At 40.8% G+C, this 16,292-nt stretch overlaps 1 protein-coding gene across 1 annotated transcript; it reads right to left on the bottom strand.

The window, feature by feature from the left end:
- Nucleotides 1-15,565: 15,565 nt before the first annotated feature.
- On the bottom strand, nucleotides 15,566-15,998 carry LOC108303108 (mitochondrial import inner membrane translocase subunit TIM14-like). The gene has a single exon (XM_037737965.1). It carries the CDS (start codon nucleotides 15,996-15,998, stop codon nucleotides 15,594-15,596), a length of 405 nt encoding a protein of 134 aa, XP_037593893.1. The 3' UTR covers nucleotides 15,566-15,593.
- Nucleotides 15,999-16,292: the final 294 nt, after the last annotated feature.

The following is a 16,292-nucleotide window of genomic DNA, read 5'->3' on the forward strand; positions in this document are numbered from 1 at the left end:
CTCTCCTGAGATTCTTGTGGTGGTGGTTTCCTTCTTGATCACTTAATTATTTATTTTTGAGACAGGGTCTTGTTCTGTCACCTAGGCAGGAATGCAGTGGTGCTATCACGGCTCACTGCAGCCTCAATCTCCTGGGCTCAGTTGATTCTCCCACCTTCAGCCCCCCTAGTGGCTGGGACTACAGGTGCATGTCACCATGCCTAGCTAATTTTAAAACTATTTTTTGTAGAGATGGGGTTTTGCCATGTTGCTCAGGCTGGTCTTGAACTCCTGGGCTCAAGCTATCCACCTGCCTCAGCCTCCCAAAGTGCTGGGATTATAGGCCTGGCCTTGATTACTTGCTTTTGACAGTTTTAGTACACCCCAGTTTTTTCTCTGTAAATATTGCAACATTATTCTTTCCTATACATTCATCAGGTTTTTTTTTTTTTTATGTTTCTTCCTTTAATTCTTAAATTCATGTTATATTCTGCAAAGATGCTTCAGTTTGTTTATTTGTTTGTTTTGAGATAGAGTCTAGCTGTCACCCAGGCTGGAGCGCAGTGGCACAGTCTCGGCTCACTGCAAACTCTGCCTCCCGAGTTCAAGCGATTCTCCTGCCTCAGCCTCCCAAGTAGCTGGGATTACAGGTACGCACCACCATGCCCAGCTAAGTTTTCTGTATTTTAGTAGAGATGGGGTTTTGTCATGTTGGCCAGTCTGGTGTCGAACTCCTAACCTCCAGTGATCCACCCCCCTTGGCCTCTCAAAGTGCTGGGATTACAGGCATGAGCCACTGCACTTGGCTGTTTTTGTTTTTTTTAATTATTCTATCAAAACCAGCAGTGGTAAGAAAATACCACTTTAGTTTTATTTCTGCTTTGAATTGTCTTTACCTTATGAGTTGATATTACTGCCTGTGATCTGCATGTATCTTCTATTGGTGGATAATCCTTCTCTGCCTCCACCGTTGTCCACGTTATGTATCTGATTACCTAAACAGCGCTCCCTGTTATATTTGTCCTTCACCTGCTTATTTCTGTTAATAAGCCAGTTATTAAAATTCCTCAAGTCACATGGTTTTCTCAATTTTACCTTATTTTTCTTTTTCTCTTTCCCAAATCTTAAGTTGACCTCAGTCAAGAGTTTCTGCAAGAATGAAGTTCTTTTAATGTTTAGCCATACTTAAAAAAAAAAAAGTAATAAACTCTTCATCGTTTATGGGAAATCATGTTAGTGTAAAGTGATTTTCCAATGATGTTATATATGTATCAGGGCATCTGAGACAAAAACATCTGCATACATGTCTTGGCTGACTACCAAATGAATGCTTTTTCCCCTTTTCTCACTAAGAGAACCCAGATTTTCCTCAGGCTCCTCCTAGTGGCCATATTCTTAAGAGGTAGCTGCAGATGAATCTTGGTTAGTTAAACTAAGCAAGGAGGTACCATTTCTCTTGACAAATGCAAGGGTTAGAAGTGGGTATGAGGTATTATTGTGAGCGGTAGACGTAAGGGAAAGTCTTCTGGGTGGCTTTAGTAAGTTTTTTACACTGAAAACGAGGATTTTTCCTATTATTGCCTCTGGACATTTCTACCTGCATAGATGGCCAGAAACCATGGTTGCCACTTAGCAACCGTGATCATTGGGACCACAGTCTGATCCCAGCGTCATTGAACTAACCAACTCACAACTTCGCTACATCCACACTTTTTTGTGTGAGACTATAAATGTCCTTATTGTATGTCACTATTAGGTGAGTTTTCTGTTGACTGCAGTTGAAAGCCAAGCAGCCTGTGTGACATCTACAGTATGGTGGAAATAGACACAATGCTAAATTATTTTCCATTTCTTTTTTTGTTGCCTGATAGGATTTGGATTTATATCCTTGACAAATTTCATGTCAAATTGTGATCCCCAGTGTTGCAGAAGGGGCCTGGTGGGAAGTGATTGGAACCTGGGGGCGAATTTCCCCCTTGCTGTTATGATAGTGAGTTCTCATGAGATCTCATTGTTCAAACCTGTGTAGCGCCTCCCTCTTCACTCTTTGTCCTTCTCCAGTCATGTAAGACATGCTTGGTTCTCCTTTGCCTTCTGCTATGATTGTAAGTTTCCTGAGGCCTCCAAGCCATGTTTCCAGTCTGTAGAACTGTGAGTCAATTAAGCCTCTTTTCCTTATAAATTACCCAGTCTCAGGTAGCTCATTACAGCAATGCAAGACGGACTAATACAAAAAATAGGTACCGAGAGTTGTGTATCACTGTAGAGATTACACATTGCTTGAAAATGTGGAAGCAACTTTGGAACTGGGTATCAGGCAGAGGTTGGAACAGTTTGGAGGGCTCAGAAGACGACAGAAAGATGAGTGAAAGATTGGCACTTCCTAGAGACTTGTTAAGTTGTTGTGAAGGAAATGCTGATAATGATATAAACAATGAAATCCTGAGGTGCTTTCAGATGGAGATGAGGTACTTACTGGGCACTGGAGTAAAGATCACTCTTGCTATGTTTTAGCAAAGAGACTGGCAGTATTGTGCTCCTGCTCTAGAAATCTGTGGAACTTTGAACTTCAGAGTGATGATTAAGGTATCTGGTGGAAGAAATTTCTAAGCAGCAAAGCTTTCAAAATGTGGCCTGTTTTTGAACAGCAAAAGCTGTTCTAACAGCTGTTTCTAACAGTTTATGGTCATATATGTTCACAAAGAGATGGTCTGAAACTGGAACTTAACATTTAAAGGAAAACAGAGCATAAAATTTTTAAAAATTTGCAGCCTGACCATGTGGTAGAAAAGAAAAACTCATTTTCTGGGGAGGAACTCAAGCTGGCTACAGAAATTTGTATAAGAGGAGCCAAATGTTAATAGCCAAAAGAATGGGGAAAATGCCTTGAAGACATTTCAGAGACCATCACAGCAGCCCCTCCCATCACAGGCCTGGAGGCCTAGGAGGGAAGAATGGTTTTGTGGCCTGGACCCAGGGCCTTGCTGCCCTGTGCATCCTTGGGACACTGCTCCCTGTGTCTCAGCCTCTCCAGCTCCAGCTGCAGCTAAGAGGACCCCAGGTATGTCTCAGGCTGCTGCTCCAGAGGGTGCAATAAACCTTGACAGCTTCCATGTGGTGTTAAGCCTGCAGGTGCACAGAGGGCAAGAATTCAGGCTTCAGAGCCTCTGCCTAGATTTCAGAGGATGTATGGAAACACCTAGGCAGAGCTCTCATGGAGAACTTCTACTAGGGCAGTGTGAATGGGAAATGTGTGTTGGAGCCACCACACAGAGTCTCCACTGGAGCACTACCTAGTAGAGCTATAAGAAGAGAGCCACTATCCTCCAGATCCCAGAATGGTAGATCCACCATTGCCTTACACTGTGTGCCTGGAAAAGCCTCACCCACTCAATGCCACTCCATGAATGCAGCCAAGGGGGCTGAACCCAGCAGAGCGACAGGGGAGGAGCTGCCCAAGGCCTTGGGAGCCCACCCCTTGCATCCGTGTTACCTGGATGTGAGACATGGAGTCAAGGAAATGATTTTGGAGATTTAATATTTAATGACAGCCCTGCTGGGTTTCAGACTTGCATGGGGCCTGTAGCCCTTTTGTTTTTGGCTAATTTCTCTTTTTTGAAATGGGAGTCCCCACATTGAACAGCCTGTCCCCACATTGTATCTTGGAAGTAATAACTGGTTTTGATTTTACAAGCTCATAGGTGGAAGGGACTTGTCTTGTTTCAGATGAGACTTTGGACTGTGGACTTTTAAGTTAATGCTGGAATGAGTTAAGACTTTGGGGGACTGTTGGGAAGGCATGACTGTATTTTGAAATGTTAGAAGCGCATGAGATTTGGGAGGAGTTGGGAAAAATGGTACGGTTTGGATTTGTGTCCCTACCCACATCTCATATCAAATTGTGATCCCCAATGTTGGCAGACAGGCCTGATGGGAGGTGATTGGATCATAGGGGTGGATTTCCCTCTTGCTGTTCTCATGATAGTAAGTTCTCATGAGATTTGGTTGTTTAAAAATGTGTGGCACTTCCCCCTGTTCTCTATTCCTCCTGCTCCAGCAATGTAGGACATGCCAGCTTCTCCTTCACCTTCCACCATGATTGTAAGTTTCCTGAGGCCTCCCCAGCCACACTTCCTGTACAGCCTACCAAACAGTGAGCCAGTTAAACCTCTTTTCTTTATAAATCACAGGTGGTTCTTTATAGCAGCGTGGGAATGGACTAATACACTGCCCTTTCCCTTTCTCCTCAGGGTACTCTTTTCCCTTTCAGTTATTCACAACCTTCCTATTCTTTTAAAATATTCTGCCCATCAAATTTGAAGAGTTGTGAGATTGGATTATTCATCCTTATAGAATAATAAAATACTGGGAACAATTATGTATTGTTATTTATCAGCCTGATATTGAAAGCTAGGTATGAATTCATCCTTGGGGTGTTCAGCATGAATACTATTTTCCCAAACAAGAGATTGCATATTTACCATACTTTAGATGAGTTATTTAATCTCTCTGAATGTCAGCTGCCTCATATGTTAAATGGAGACAGTAAGTGTAGTATCTCTAGAGTCACTGTGAGAATTATGTGAGATAATTCACATAATCAGGCACACTTGTGTCATCCTCAGGCCCCTCACTATTCCTTCACAGTTTTTGGCACAGTATCACTCTGTCCAACACTACTTCTGTAACAATTTTTAGTGCTTTCAATAGCCATAGAGATGATTCTTCCAAAGCCTTAGTTATATAACCTCTTCTCTTATAGTGATCCTGAAGTCCACCCTACCTCAGCTACTCAACGCCATCACCTTACCCTAGACCCCTTCATTTCCAATTACTGTAAGTCACTACCACCATTACATTAATTCACTTCTAACCATTATATTATTTCTGCTACCTTCTATCTTTCTAGCTCACTTACTCAACTACTCACACTTCATAAACCTTTGACTCCACCTGATTGAGAAATCCACTGATGCCATTGCCTTGCTACTGCCTCTCAATTTCTTCATGTCTTCACATCCCTCTTTACGCAGTTTAGTTATTACAGTAAAATATTGAGTCACTTTTGTATCCCCTGAACTCTCCTTCCCTAATGTCTGTCAATCAAACTATCCTGGCAAAAATCAAACCAGTCATGGTTAAATGGCAAACCAGTCATGGTTAAATCCAGCCAACACAGCTCTAATAGCCATATAGTTGATTAAGGCCAGAGAAAAACCTGCAAGTCCCTGATAATTACACTCAAGTGGGCCGTTAGTGCTGCTCTGCAAATGTACCACATTCCATAGCTTATTCACTTTTCCAGTCTCCTGAACACTTCCTCCCTATTTTTGCATTCTTAGTTGATGACTTTGCTTGTATTTCATTAGAAAATAGACACAATTAGGGCCAGAACAGTGGCTCACAAACCCCAGCATTTGGAAGGCTGAGATGGAGGATCACTTGAGGCATGAGGCTAGGAGTTCAAGATCAGCCTAGGCAACATGGTAAACCCCATCTGTACAAAAAAGAAAAATAGAAGAAGTTGAAAATAGACGTAAGCAGAAGAGAACCTCCACAACCTCCTATCCCCACTTTTATCAGGCTACCTATATCTTACTCTGCCTTTCCTCCTGCTTCTATGGATGAAATCTGTGTTTCTAAAGGTTAATCTCTATTTAAGGCTAGATTGCATCCTTTTCTTACGTACTCAAAGATAGCAATTCCTTCCTTTTCTCTCCAGCATCGGCAACTTTTCCCTCTCTATTGAATCACTTTCATCAGAAAAAGAAAATGCAGAGATATATTTTAAAAATAAGAAAATGCCTATAAAAAGAAAGCTGTTTCGTTCCTATACCTACTTTCTACGCCATTTCTCTGTTCCTTCTAGAAAGAGTTTTCCACATTTACTCTCTCTAAATTTTCATCTTCCATTCTCTCTTAAATTTATTCCAACCAGACTTTTGACCCCACTGCTCCATTGACAAACTTCTTTTCAAAGTCATGAATGATCTCTCCATGTGATGAGGTCCAAGAGTTGATTCAAGTCTTCATCTTACTTGACCCCTCAGCATTTTCACAGTTGGCTACTCCCTTTTTCTGGAAGTCATTTTTTTTTCTGTTGGCTTCTGGAACTCTGCTTTCACTTGGTTTTCTTTGTAGATTACATCCTTTTTATTTTCCCATCTACTTCAGCTACTCACCGTTATGGTCTTACCATAAGCGTCTTCATTTCTGACGATTGTAAGTAACTACTCCCTTATATCACTTCTGATCAATACACCCTCTCGCTGCTACCCCCTATCTTTTCCATTTTTTTTTTTTCAGCATTCTTTACTGCTGTCTCCTCAGCTTCGGGGTTTGATCTTTATACAACCTTAGGTAACCTCTTCTAGTCTCATAACGTCAAACATCATTTCTGTGCTGATGATTCCCAAATCTATTTATCTATGTTGGACCTGTCTCCTGAACCTATGCCATATATCCATTTGTCATTTCACTATCTCCATGTGAATGTTTAATAGACACCTCACATTTAACATACCTAAAGCCAATCTCTTCATTTCCTTCCTCAAATCTATTTTATTCTGCAAGTTTCCTTATCTCAGCTTTTTGTTTGGTTGTTTTGATTTTAAAGACAGGGTGTCACTGTGTTGCCCAGGCTGGAATATAGTGTGAGTGCGGCTTGCTGCAGCCTCAGCTCAAGCAGTTCTCTTGCCTCAGGCTCTGAGTAGCTGGAACTACCAGTGCATGCCACCATCCCCACGTAATCTTTTTAAAAATTATTTTTAGTAGAAATGGGGTTTCACTATGTTTTCCAGGTGGTTCTCAAACTCCTGGTCTAAAGCAATCTGCCTACCTCAGCCCCCCAAGAAGCTAGGATTACTGGCATGAGCACTGCACCCAGCCTCTCATCACATTTTAAATCTTTTACTTTGTCAGAAAAAATTCTATTAATCCATACTGATTACTTTTTTATATATCTAATATCCAAATCATTAACTCCTTGTGGCTTCACTTTTAAAACATATTCAAAATCTACCCATCTCATAACTTCTCACCATTTCCACTACTAAAGTTGGTTTAATCTACCATCATCTCTCACCTGGATTGTTGCTATGATCCCAAACTCTTTATAATACAGTCATAGTAAATAGTGAGAATCATCCTTTTAAATGAAAGAGTGGCATGATCTCAGATTAAAAGGATGATTAATGATTTGTGTGTGTGTATGTGTGTGTGTGTGTGTGTGTGTGTGTGTGTGTGTGTGTGTGTGTATGGAGAGAGAGAGAGAGAAAGAGAGAGAGAGAGCGCAGAATATCCCATTAAACAAATTGTGGTATAAATATATACGTTATTCTTTTTTCCCCTTTTTGTTTCAGTTTGATGATTTCTGTTGACCTGCCTTCAAGTTTAATGATTCTTTGCCTAGATTAACCTTCTGATGAACCTGTTATAAGTGTTTTTCATCTCTGTTACTGTGTGTGTTGTTTTTCGTTTTGTTTTCTTTTTTCTTTTTTTTACAGTTTTTCATTATATATTTTAGGGGAGAAAATTGTAAAAGAGCTTTAAACAAAAGAAACAAAAATATGATAAACTACATAAAATAGACTCCATAAAGATAAGTTAAAAGTCTAGAAATTATTTGTGCTAAGAAAACATGAAGAGGCCAGGCATGGTGGCTCATGCCTGTAATTTCAACTCTTTGGGAAGCTGAGGCAGGTGGATTGCTTGAGCCCAGGAGTTCGAGACCAGCCAGGGCAACATAGTGAAACCCCCATCTCTACAACAAATTTGAAAGAAAATATTAGACGGGCATGGTGGCTTGCGCCTGTGGTCCCAACTACTTAGGAGGCTGAAGTAGAAGGATTGCTTGAGCCCAGAAGGTGGAGGTCGTCAAAATCATGCCACAGCACTCTAGCCTGGGTGATAGAGAGAGATCGTGTCTTAAAGAAAGGAAAGAAGAGAGAAGGAAGGAAAGAAAAAGGAAGGAAGGAAGGAAGGAAGGAAGGTGCTTTTGGTGTTTTAGTCATGAAGCCTTTGCCTATGCCTATGGCCTGAATGGTTTTGCCTAGGTTTTCTTCTAGGGTTTTTATGGTGTTAGGTCTTTTGTTTAAGCCTTTAATCCATCTGGAGTTAATTTTAGTGTAAGGTGTCAGGAAGGGGTCCAGTTTCTGCTTTCTGCCCACTGCTAGCCAGTTTTCCCCACACCATTTATTAAACAGGGAATCCTTTTCCCATTGCTTGTTTTTGTCAGGTTTGTCAAAGTTCAGATGGTTGTAGATGTGTAGCATTGCCTCCAAGGCCTCTGTTCTGTTCCATTGGCCTATATCTCTGTTTTGGTATCAGTACCATGCTGTTTTGACTACTGTAGCTTTGTAGTATAGTTTGAAATCAGCGTGATGCCTCAAGCTTTGTTCTTTTTGCTTAGGATTGTCTTGGCTCTGTGGGCTCTCTTTTGGTTCCATATGAACTTTAAGGTGTTTTTTTTCAGTTCTGTGAAGAAGATCATTGGTAGCTTGATGGGGATAGCATTGACTCTATAAATTACTTTGGGTTGTATGGCCGTTTTCATGATACTGAATCTTCCTAACCATGAGCACAGAATGTTTCTCTGTTTGTGTCCTCTCTTATTTCTTTGAGCAGTGGTTTGTAGTTCTCCTTGAAGAGGTTCTTTACATCCTTTGTTAGTTGTATTCCTAGGTATTTTATTCTCTTTGTAGCAATTGTGAATGGGAGTTCACTTTTGATTTGGCTGTTTGTCTGTTATTGGTATATAGAAATACTTGTGATTTCTCCACATTGATTTTGTATCCTCAGACTTTGCTGAAGTTGCTTATCAGTTTCAGGAGATTTTGGGCTGAGATGATGGGCTCTTCTAGATATACAATCATGTCGTCTGCAAATAGAGACAATTTGACTTCCTCTTTTCCTATTTCAATACCCTTTATTTCTTCTTCTTGCCTGATTGCTCTGGCTAGAACTTCCAATACTATATTGAATAGGAGTGGTGAGAGAGGGCATCCTTGTCTAGTGCCAGGTTCAAAGGAAATGCTTCCAGTTTTTGCCCATTCAGTATGATATTGGCTGTTGGTTTGTCGTAAATAGCTTTTGTTGTTTTGAGATACATTCTGTCAATACCTAGTTTATTGAGGGTTTTTAGCATAAAGGGCTGTTAAATTTTGTCAAAGGCCTTCTCTGCATCTATTGAGATAATCATGTGGTTTTTGTCTTTCGTTCTGTTTATGTGGTGAATTACGTTTATACATTTGTGTATGTTGAACCAGCCTTGCATCCCCGGGATGAATCCTACTTGATCATGGTGGATAAGCTTTTTGATATGCTGTTGCAATAGGCTTGCCAGTATTTTATTGAAGATTTTTGCATCTATGTTCATCATGGATATTGGCCTGAAGTTTTCTTTTCTTGTTGAGTCTCTGCTGGGTTTTGGTATCAGGATGATGTTGGTCTCATAAAATGGTTTGGGAAGGCTTCCCTCTTTTTGGATTGTTTGGAATAGTTTCAGAAGGAATGGTACCAGCTCCTTTTTGTATATCTGGTAGAATTCGGCTGTGAACCCATCTGTAAGTGGGCTTTTTTTGGGTCATAGGCTCTTAATTGCTGCCGCAACTTCAGACCTTGTTATTGGTCTATTCAAGGTTTCGACTTCTTCCTGGTTTAGGCTTGGGAGGATGCAGGTGTCCGGGAATTTATCCATTTCTTCCAGGTTTACTAGTTTATGTGCATAGAGTTGTTTGTAATAATCTCTGATGATGGTTTGTATTTCTGTGGAATCTGTGGTGATATCCCCTTTATCGTTTTTTATTGCATCTGTTTATTGCATCTATTTTCCTTTTTATTAATGTGGCTAGTGGTCTGTCTATTTTGTTGATTTTTTTTGAAAAACCAGCTCCTGGATTTATTGATTTTTTGAAGGGTTTTTTGTGTTTCTATCTCCTTCAGTTCTGCTCTGATCTTAGTTATTTCTTGTCTTCTGCTAGGTTTTTAGTTTTTTTGATCTTGCTCCTCTAGCTCTTTCAATTTTGATGATAGGGTGTCGATTTTAGATCTCTCCTTGCTTCTCATGTGGGCGCTTACTGCTATATATTTTCCTCTAGAGACTGCTTTAAATGTGTCCCAGAGATTCTGGAATGTTGTGTCTTCATTCTCGTTGGTTTCAAAGAACATCTTTATTTCTGCCATCATTTCATTGTTTATCCAGTCAACATTCAAGAGCCAGTTGTTCAGTTTCCATGATGCTGTGCAGTTCTGAGTTAGTTTCTGAATTCTGAGTTCTAACTTGACTGCTCTGTAGTCAGTGAGACTGTTATGATTTCCGTTCTTTTGCATTTGCTGAGCAGTGATTTACTTCCAATTATGTGGTCAATTTTAGAGTGGGTGTGATGTAGTGCTGAGAAGAATGTATATTCTGTGGATTTGGGGTGGAGAGTTCTGTGAATGTCTATTAGGTTTGCTTGTTCCAGATCTGAGTTCAAGTCCTGGATATCCTTGTTAATTTTCTATCTTATTGATCTGTCTAATATTGACAATGGGGTGTTAAAGTCTCCCACTATTATTATGTGGGAGTCTAAGTCTCTTTGTAAGTCACTAAGAACTTGCCTTATGTATCTGGGTGCTCCTGTATTGGGTGCGTATATATTTAGAATCATTAGCTCTTCTTGTTGCATTGATGTTTTACCATTATGTAATGTCCTCCTTTGTCTCTTTTGATCTTTGTTGGTTTAAAGTCTATTTTATCAGAAACAAGAATTGCAACTGCTGGGTTTTTCTTGCTCTCCTTTTGCTTGGTAAATCTTCCTCCATCCCTTTATTTTCAGCCTTCATGTATCCTTGCATGTGAGATGGGTTTCCTGGATATAGCACACCGATGGGCTTTGGCCTGGCTGCCTATTTCAGTCCCCTTTTTAATCAGATGAATGGGTGACTGTGCCTTCCTGGAGCTACAATCACCAGCTAAAATGGTGTCCGGACCTATGCATTTTGTATGGAGAACCACCGCGCCGGGGCACCGGCAAAACAGCCACACTGGCCAAAACAGCTGCGCTGGCCAAACCAGCCATGCTGGCAACCCGTGGGGCCACTCCGCCTGGGAATCTCCTGGTCTGTGGGCAATAAAAATCCATCTGGAAATGCAGCGTCCACTCACCCTCCACGCTATCACTGGGAGCTGCTACCCTGAGCTGCTCCTAATCAACTATCTTGGATCCCTCCGCCACCTTTGTGAAGTTTTAACCAAGAAATTTACAGGCTTACCCTCAGTTTCTTCTTCAGACCGTGTGCTTCTAATAGCACCTTTGATTTGATCTTTACTCGAAGCCATTTCTTAATTTTAGCATTGTTTGCTCTCTGGAGAGGCTAAGAATTTTCAAAATCATCATGTCCTGGCTCATTTTTATTTTGTTGTCCTTTGTTTAGACTGCCTCTCTACTTTATATTTTATTGCTAATGGAAAAAAGAAACCAAGCAGCACCTTCAGCATTCTCCCTGGAAATTCCCTTGGCTAAACTGTCTGTTCACTTGGTATATTCTCTAATTTCCATATTGTTACAGGTAACAGAGCTGCTAAATAATTTGCTATTATATAACAAGGATTTCCCTTCCTTCATTTTCTCAGATTTTCCTCACTTTCCTTTAAGTCTTTACCCACAGCCCTCCTCAAAGCCTTCTACAATAATGTGTGTAAGGTACGTCCTGTCAAGATTTTATCAGTGCCTCCTTAAATGTCTTTGCAGCTTCCTCCACTCCCATATATTAGGTATTTATTATGGTAACACCCTGCTGTCAGGTCGCCAAATCTGCATTAGCTATCTATTGATACATAACAAATTACAACCCAATGGTTTAAACCGTTAAGCATTTATTATCTCACCATTTCAATGGGACAGTAGTTTTGGAGCAACTTAGTTGAATGGCTCTATGTGGGGTCACTCATGTGCTTGCAGGTAGGATGCTGGCAGGGGTTGATGTCATCTGAAGGTTTGACTGTGGCTTTGGGAGTTGCTTCCAAAACAGATAACTCACATGGCTGTTGAAAGGAGGGCCCCTCCACAGATTGCTCAAGTGTCCTTGTACTGTGTCAGTTAAATTCCTCCAGAGTGAGGGGCCCAAAGGAGAGGAAAAAAAGGAAAATGTATTGCCTTTCGTAACATAGCCACTTCTCATTTCTGCCATGTTTGATTTATTAGAAGAGACATTACATCTAGCCTTACACTCAAGGAGAAGAGAATTAGTCTTTACATTTTAGATGGAAGAAGTGTGGATGAACTTGCAGACATTTATAAAAAGCACCACAGGAGAAACAGGGGAGAAAGGTCCCCAGGCCTGAATCAAGAAGGAATCTTAGTTAGCATCTGAGGCCCCTTTAAACCAAGCTTTGTTTTTTTTTTTTTTTTTTTTTTTTGTGAGACTGAGTGTTGCTCTGTCACCCAGACTGGAGTACAATGGCATGATCTCAGCTCACTGCAACCTTCACCTCCTGAGTTCAAGTGATTCTTCTGTCTCAGCCTCTCGAGTAGCTGGGATTACAGGGACACACCACCACATCCGGCTGATTTTTGTATTTTTAGTAGAGACGGGGTTTCACCATGTTGTCCAGGCTGGTCTAGAACTCATAGCCTCAAATGATCTGCCCACGTTGGCCTCCCAAAGTGCTGGGATTACAGGCATGAGCCACCGTATCAGCCTATCCAAATTTTTTATGTGGGAATTTTGTGATGTCTATGGAGAAGAGCCTGTGAATGGGTACAAATTCCCTTTGGCCCCAACATGCTCATATTCTCTAGATGGCCTATGTTACTGATAGCGATTTGTTAAACGTTTGGATTTTTTTTTTTTAATCTTTTAAGCAGTGTCTAGTGGAGTCTGCCTTAGCTCATTAACTGCCTTATATCCGTTCTCTTTAGAGGCTTCAGAATAGTTCACCACCTTCAATCTCAGCTCTCTATAGATTAAAGTTAAGTTTTGATTTTGCAAATTGCTCAGCACTTTTTGTTATTGTCGTTGTTGTAGGGATGAGACTGAAACTCTTTTCTAATTTATTTATTTATTTATTTTTGAGATGGAGTTTTGCTCTTGTTGCCCAGGCTGGAGTGCAATGGTGCAATCTCGGCTCACTGAAACCTCCGCCTCCTGGGTTCAAGTGATTCTCCTGCCTCAGCCTCCCGAGTAGCTGGGATTACAGGCATGTGCCACCATGCGTGGCTAATTTTGTATTTTTAGTAGAGACAGGGTTTCTCCATGTTGGTCAGGCTGGTCTTAAACTCCTGACCTCAGGTGATCTGCCCACCTCAGCCTCCCAAAGTGCTGGGATTGTAGGTGTAAGCCACCACGCCCGGCCTCAAGTTTCTATATCATAAGCAGAAGCTGGAAGCATAAGACAACACATAGAATCTTACATTTTTGCAGTTATTATTCTTATTGAAGCTCATATTTGTGATAGTAGAAGCCTCTTCAGGCTGGCTCCTGAAGTTTAAATTCTTTTGACACACCCTCACTAGTATTGGATAGTTTCTCTGCTTTCTTGTATTACACAATGTCTCAGGACCAACTTGTACTTTTTCTGCCTTGGAGTTGAAATCAGCCATTTCTTAGTTTCCTTGTTTACCTGAATGAGAAATGGCATTTAGAGACCAATATCTAAGCACTAGGGATGCTCCTTACAACACAGCTGTTTCTTATTTCAAACTCTTTTCAGTGAGCAGAGCTAAGTATTGAATATTTTTTAAAGTTAAAATAGATCATGAGTTTATACTGAAACTTTAATTTCAAAGTCAGGTCTGAAAAGTTTTTACTTAACCTCATCTGTCTTAGGTCTCTTTATCCTCCACCATGCCCAAACTCCTGGGTTCCAATGTCACCAGCATAATTATTATTTTTATTATTAGTAGTAGTAGTAATAGTAGTAGATGCTGCCCAGATCTTTCCCTTCAGGAACAAAGTACCTCTTTAAAAAAAAAAAAAAGAAAAAACTTTCCTGGCAACTTTCATTTAAGGAACAAAATACTTCTATCTGCTGGAGCTGTTGCCTGCTGATGGCTCCACAGCTGAATTCTTCACCAGAAATTGCCCTCAGCCAAAAAGTACTGTCTTGGCCAAGGTTATGCCTCCTCCACAGGTGAAATTCTCATCCAAAGATTGGGTTACATGGGAGTACAAAGGTAAGATTTCCTTGTCTCAGTTTGAGACACTTCTTAAAGACCAGCAATTTTTTTTTTTTTTTTTTTTTGAGACGGAGTTTCGCTCTTGTTACCCAGGCTGGAGTGCAATGGCGTGATCTCGGCTCACCGCAACCTCCGCCTCCTGGGTTCAGGCAATTCTCCTGCCTCAGCCTCCTGAGTAGCTGGGACTACAGGCACACACCACCATGCCCAGCTAATTTTTTGTAGTTTTTAGTAGAGACGGGGTTTCACCATGTTGACCAGGATGGTCTCGATCTCTTGACCTCGTGATCCACCCACCTTGGCCTCCCACAGTGCTGGGATTACAGGCTTGAGCCACCGCGCCCGGCCAAGACCAGCAATTTAACAGCTTCCCATGGGATCAACCAAGGTCTCTCTTGCCTGACAATTCAACCTGTACCTCTGCCTGGCCCTACTTCCTTCAGTCTCTGATTGGTATTGTTTCCTGAGGACACTCCCTAACAAACGACCCACAGAAAGTATCCCACAGAAGAGTATCAGAGTATATTTATCGCAGAATCTAACCAAAAACAGTTTTAATCTCACAATGCACAGGAAGTCTTCTAATATTAGATTGGTGCAACACTATCACTAACAACATAATTACTGAGGCCATTTTAAATAACATGTTTATGTTATTTTTATTTTGTGCTTAGGTCATATCTGATTAGGGATATATCGTCTAATTACTCTTTTAAAGGCACTTGAAATCATTTCTGTCTGTATAGTGAGACTACTAACTTGATTTGCAGGTTAAGTTCATTTGTTTCATTTTGCTTTTGATGTTTAGAGATTTTGTTTTAAAGCTTATTTAATTATGTATCTACATGATTCCTGATTCAGTTATAGAAAATGATATATATTCTGAAAAATCTAGTTTCTACTCCTGTTTTCTTCACCCTCTCCCATGTGTAAATACATTTTTTAGTTTTTGGATTACTCTTCCATCGTGTTTGTTTTTTTTTTTTTAAAGTACTAGCAAAGACTGTGTGTATGGTATATCCCCTCTGCTTTCATAGATGAGTGATAGCATAATACACACATTTCTGTCTCTTTTATTTTTCACTTATGAATTTATTTTGGAAGTCATTCCAGTAAAGAATATGGAAGTATTCCCCATTATCTTTTATTTTCTTTTGTTGGGCAAGTTTCTTTGCCTATCTGAGCATCAGTTTCCTCATCTTCAGAATGAAGAAAGCTATGCTTGCCCCCACAGGTAACTGGACAGTTTAAGAGAGTGCCTGGCTGTTGGAAGTTTTTGGCAGCTGCCCCTTGCAATATGCCAAGCCATATGCATAGAACAAGACCTCACCTAACCGGAATCCTTGGTAATGTGACGAGTTTTAGGAAACGAGTCTGCCTGAAGTCTCCTAGATTTACCACCTGTTCTGTTTGTTTTTTTTAAATTGTAGCTCTGAGGCATTTTATTACAAAAACTTAGTACTCATATACATAAACTAATATGAACTGAAAATGCGTCATACATTTATTTAATTTTTTAGCTTGACCTTCTAGTAAATCTTTAGCTTCATTGATTTTGGCTGCTATATAAGGAGATCCTCCTTTGTCAGGATGATTTAAAACTCTAATTTGTTGATGAGCATCTCTTATTTTCCCTTTATTGGCAGTAGCGCTTACACCTAGTATTAATGCTGCTTCCCGTTTTGTCATTTTGGATTCAAACCCACCTCTGTCATAGCCATCGCTGAAGGCAGACTTTGGTAGACTTTGAAAAACTTGTTTTACTGGAGGCTTTATGTGCTTCATAGATTGCAAAACATAACGGCCTGCAAATCCTGCAGCTGGAACGGTCAGTCCAACTGCTACCACTGTGCTGGCCATGGCTGCGGCCGGGCTCCCTTGCTTTCACTGGGAGCATGGCTCATCCCAGCGCAGAGGTCGCGGCTGACACCCGCATGCCTAGAGCAGAGAGCGACATGTGTTTTTTGTTTTTGTTTTTTTAAATTTCCAACTTTAAGTTCGCTGGTACACGTGTAGGATATGCAAGTTTGTTACGTAGTTGAACGTGTGTCACGGTGCTTTGTTGCACAGATCATCCCATGGCCCACTTATTAAGCCCAGCATCCGTTAATTATTCTTCCTGATGCTCTCCCTCCTCCCACACCCCACCCTCTG

Source organism: Cebus imitator, unplaced genomic scaffold (genome assembly GCF_001604975.1).
Source record: "Cebus imitator isolate Cc_AM_T3 unplaced genomic scaffold, Cebus_imitator-1.0 Scaffold45, whole genome shotgun sequence".
NCBI lineage: Eukaryota > Metazoa > Chordata > Mammalia > Primates > Cebidae > Cebus > Cebus imitator.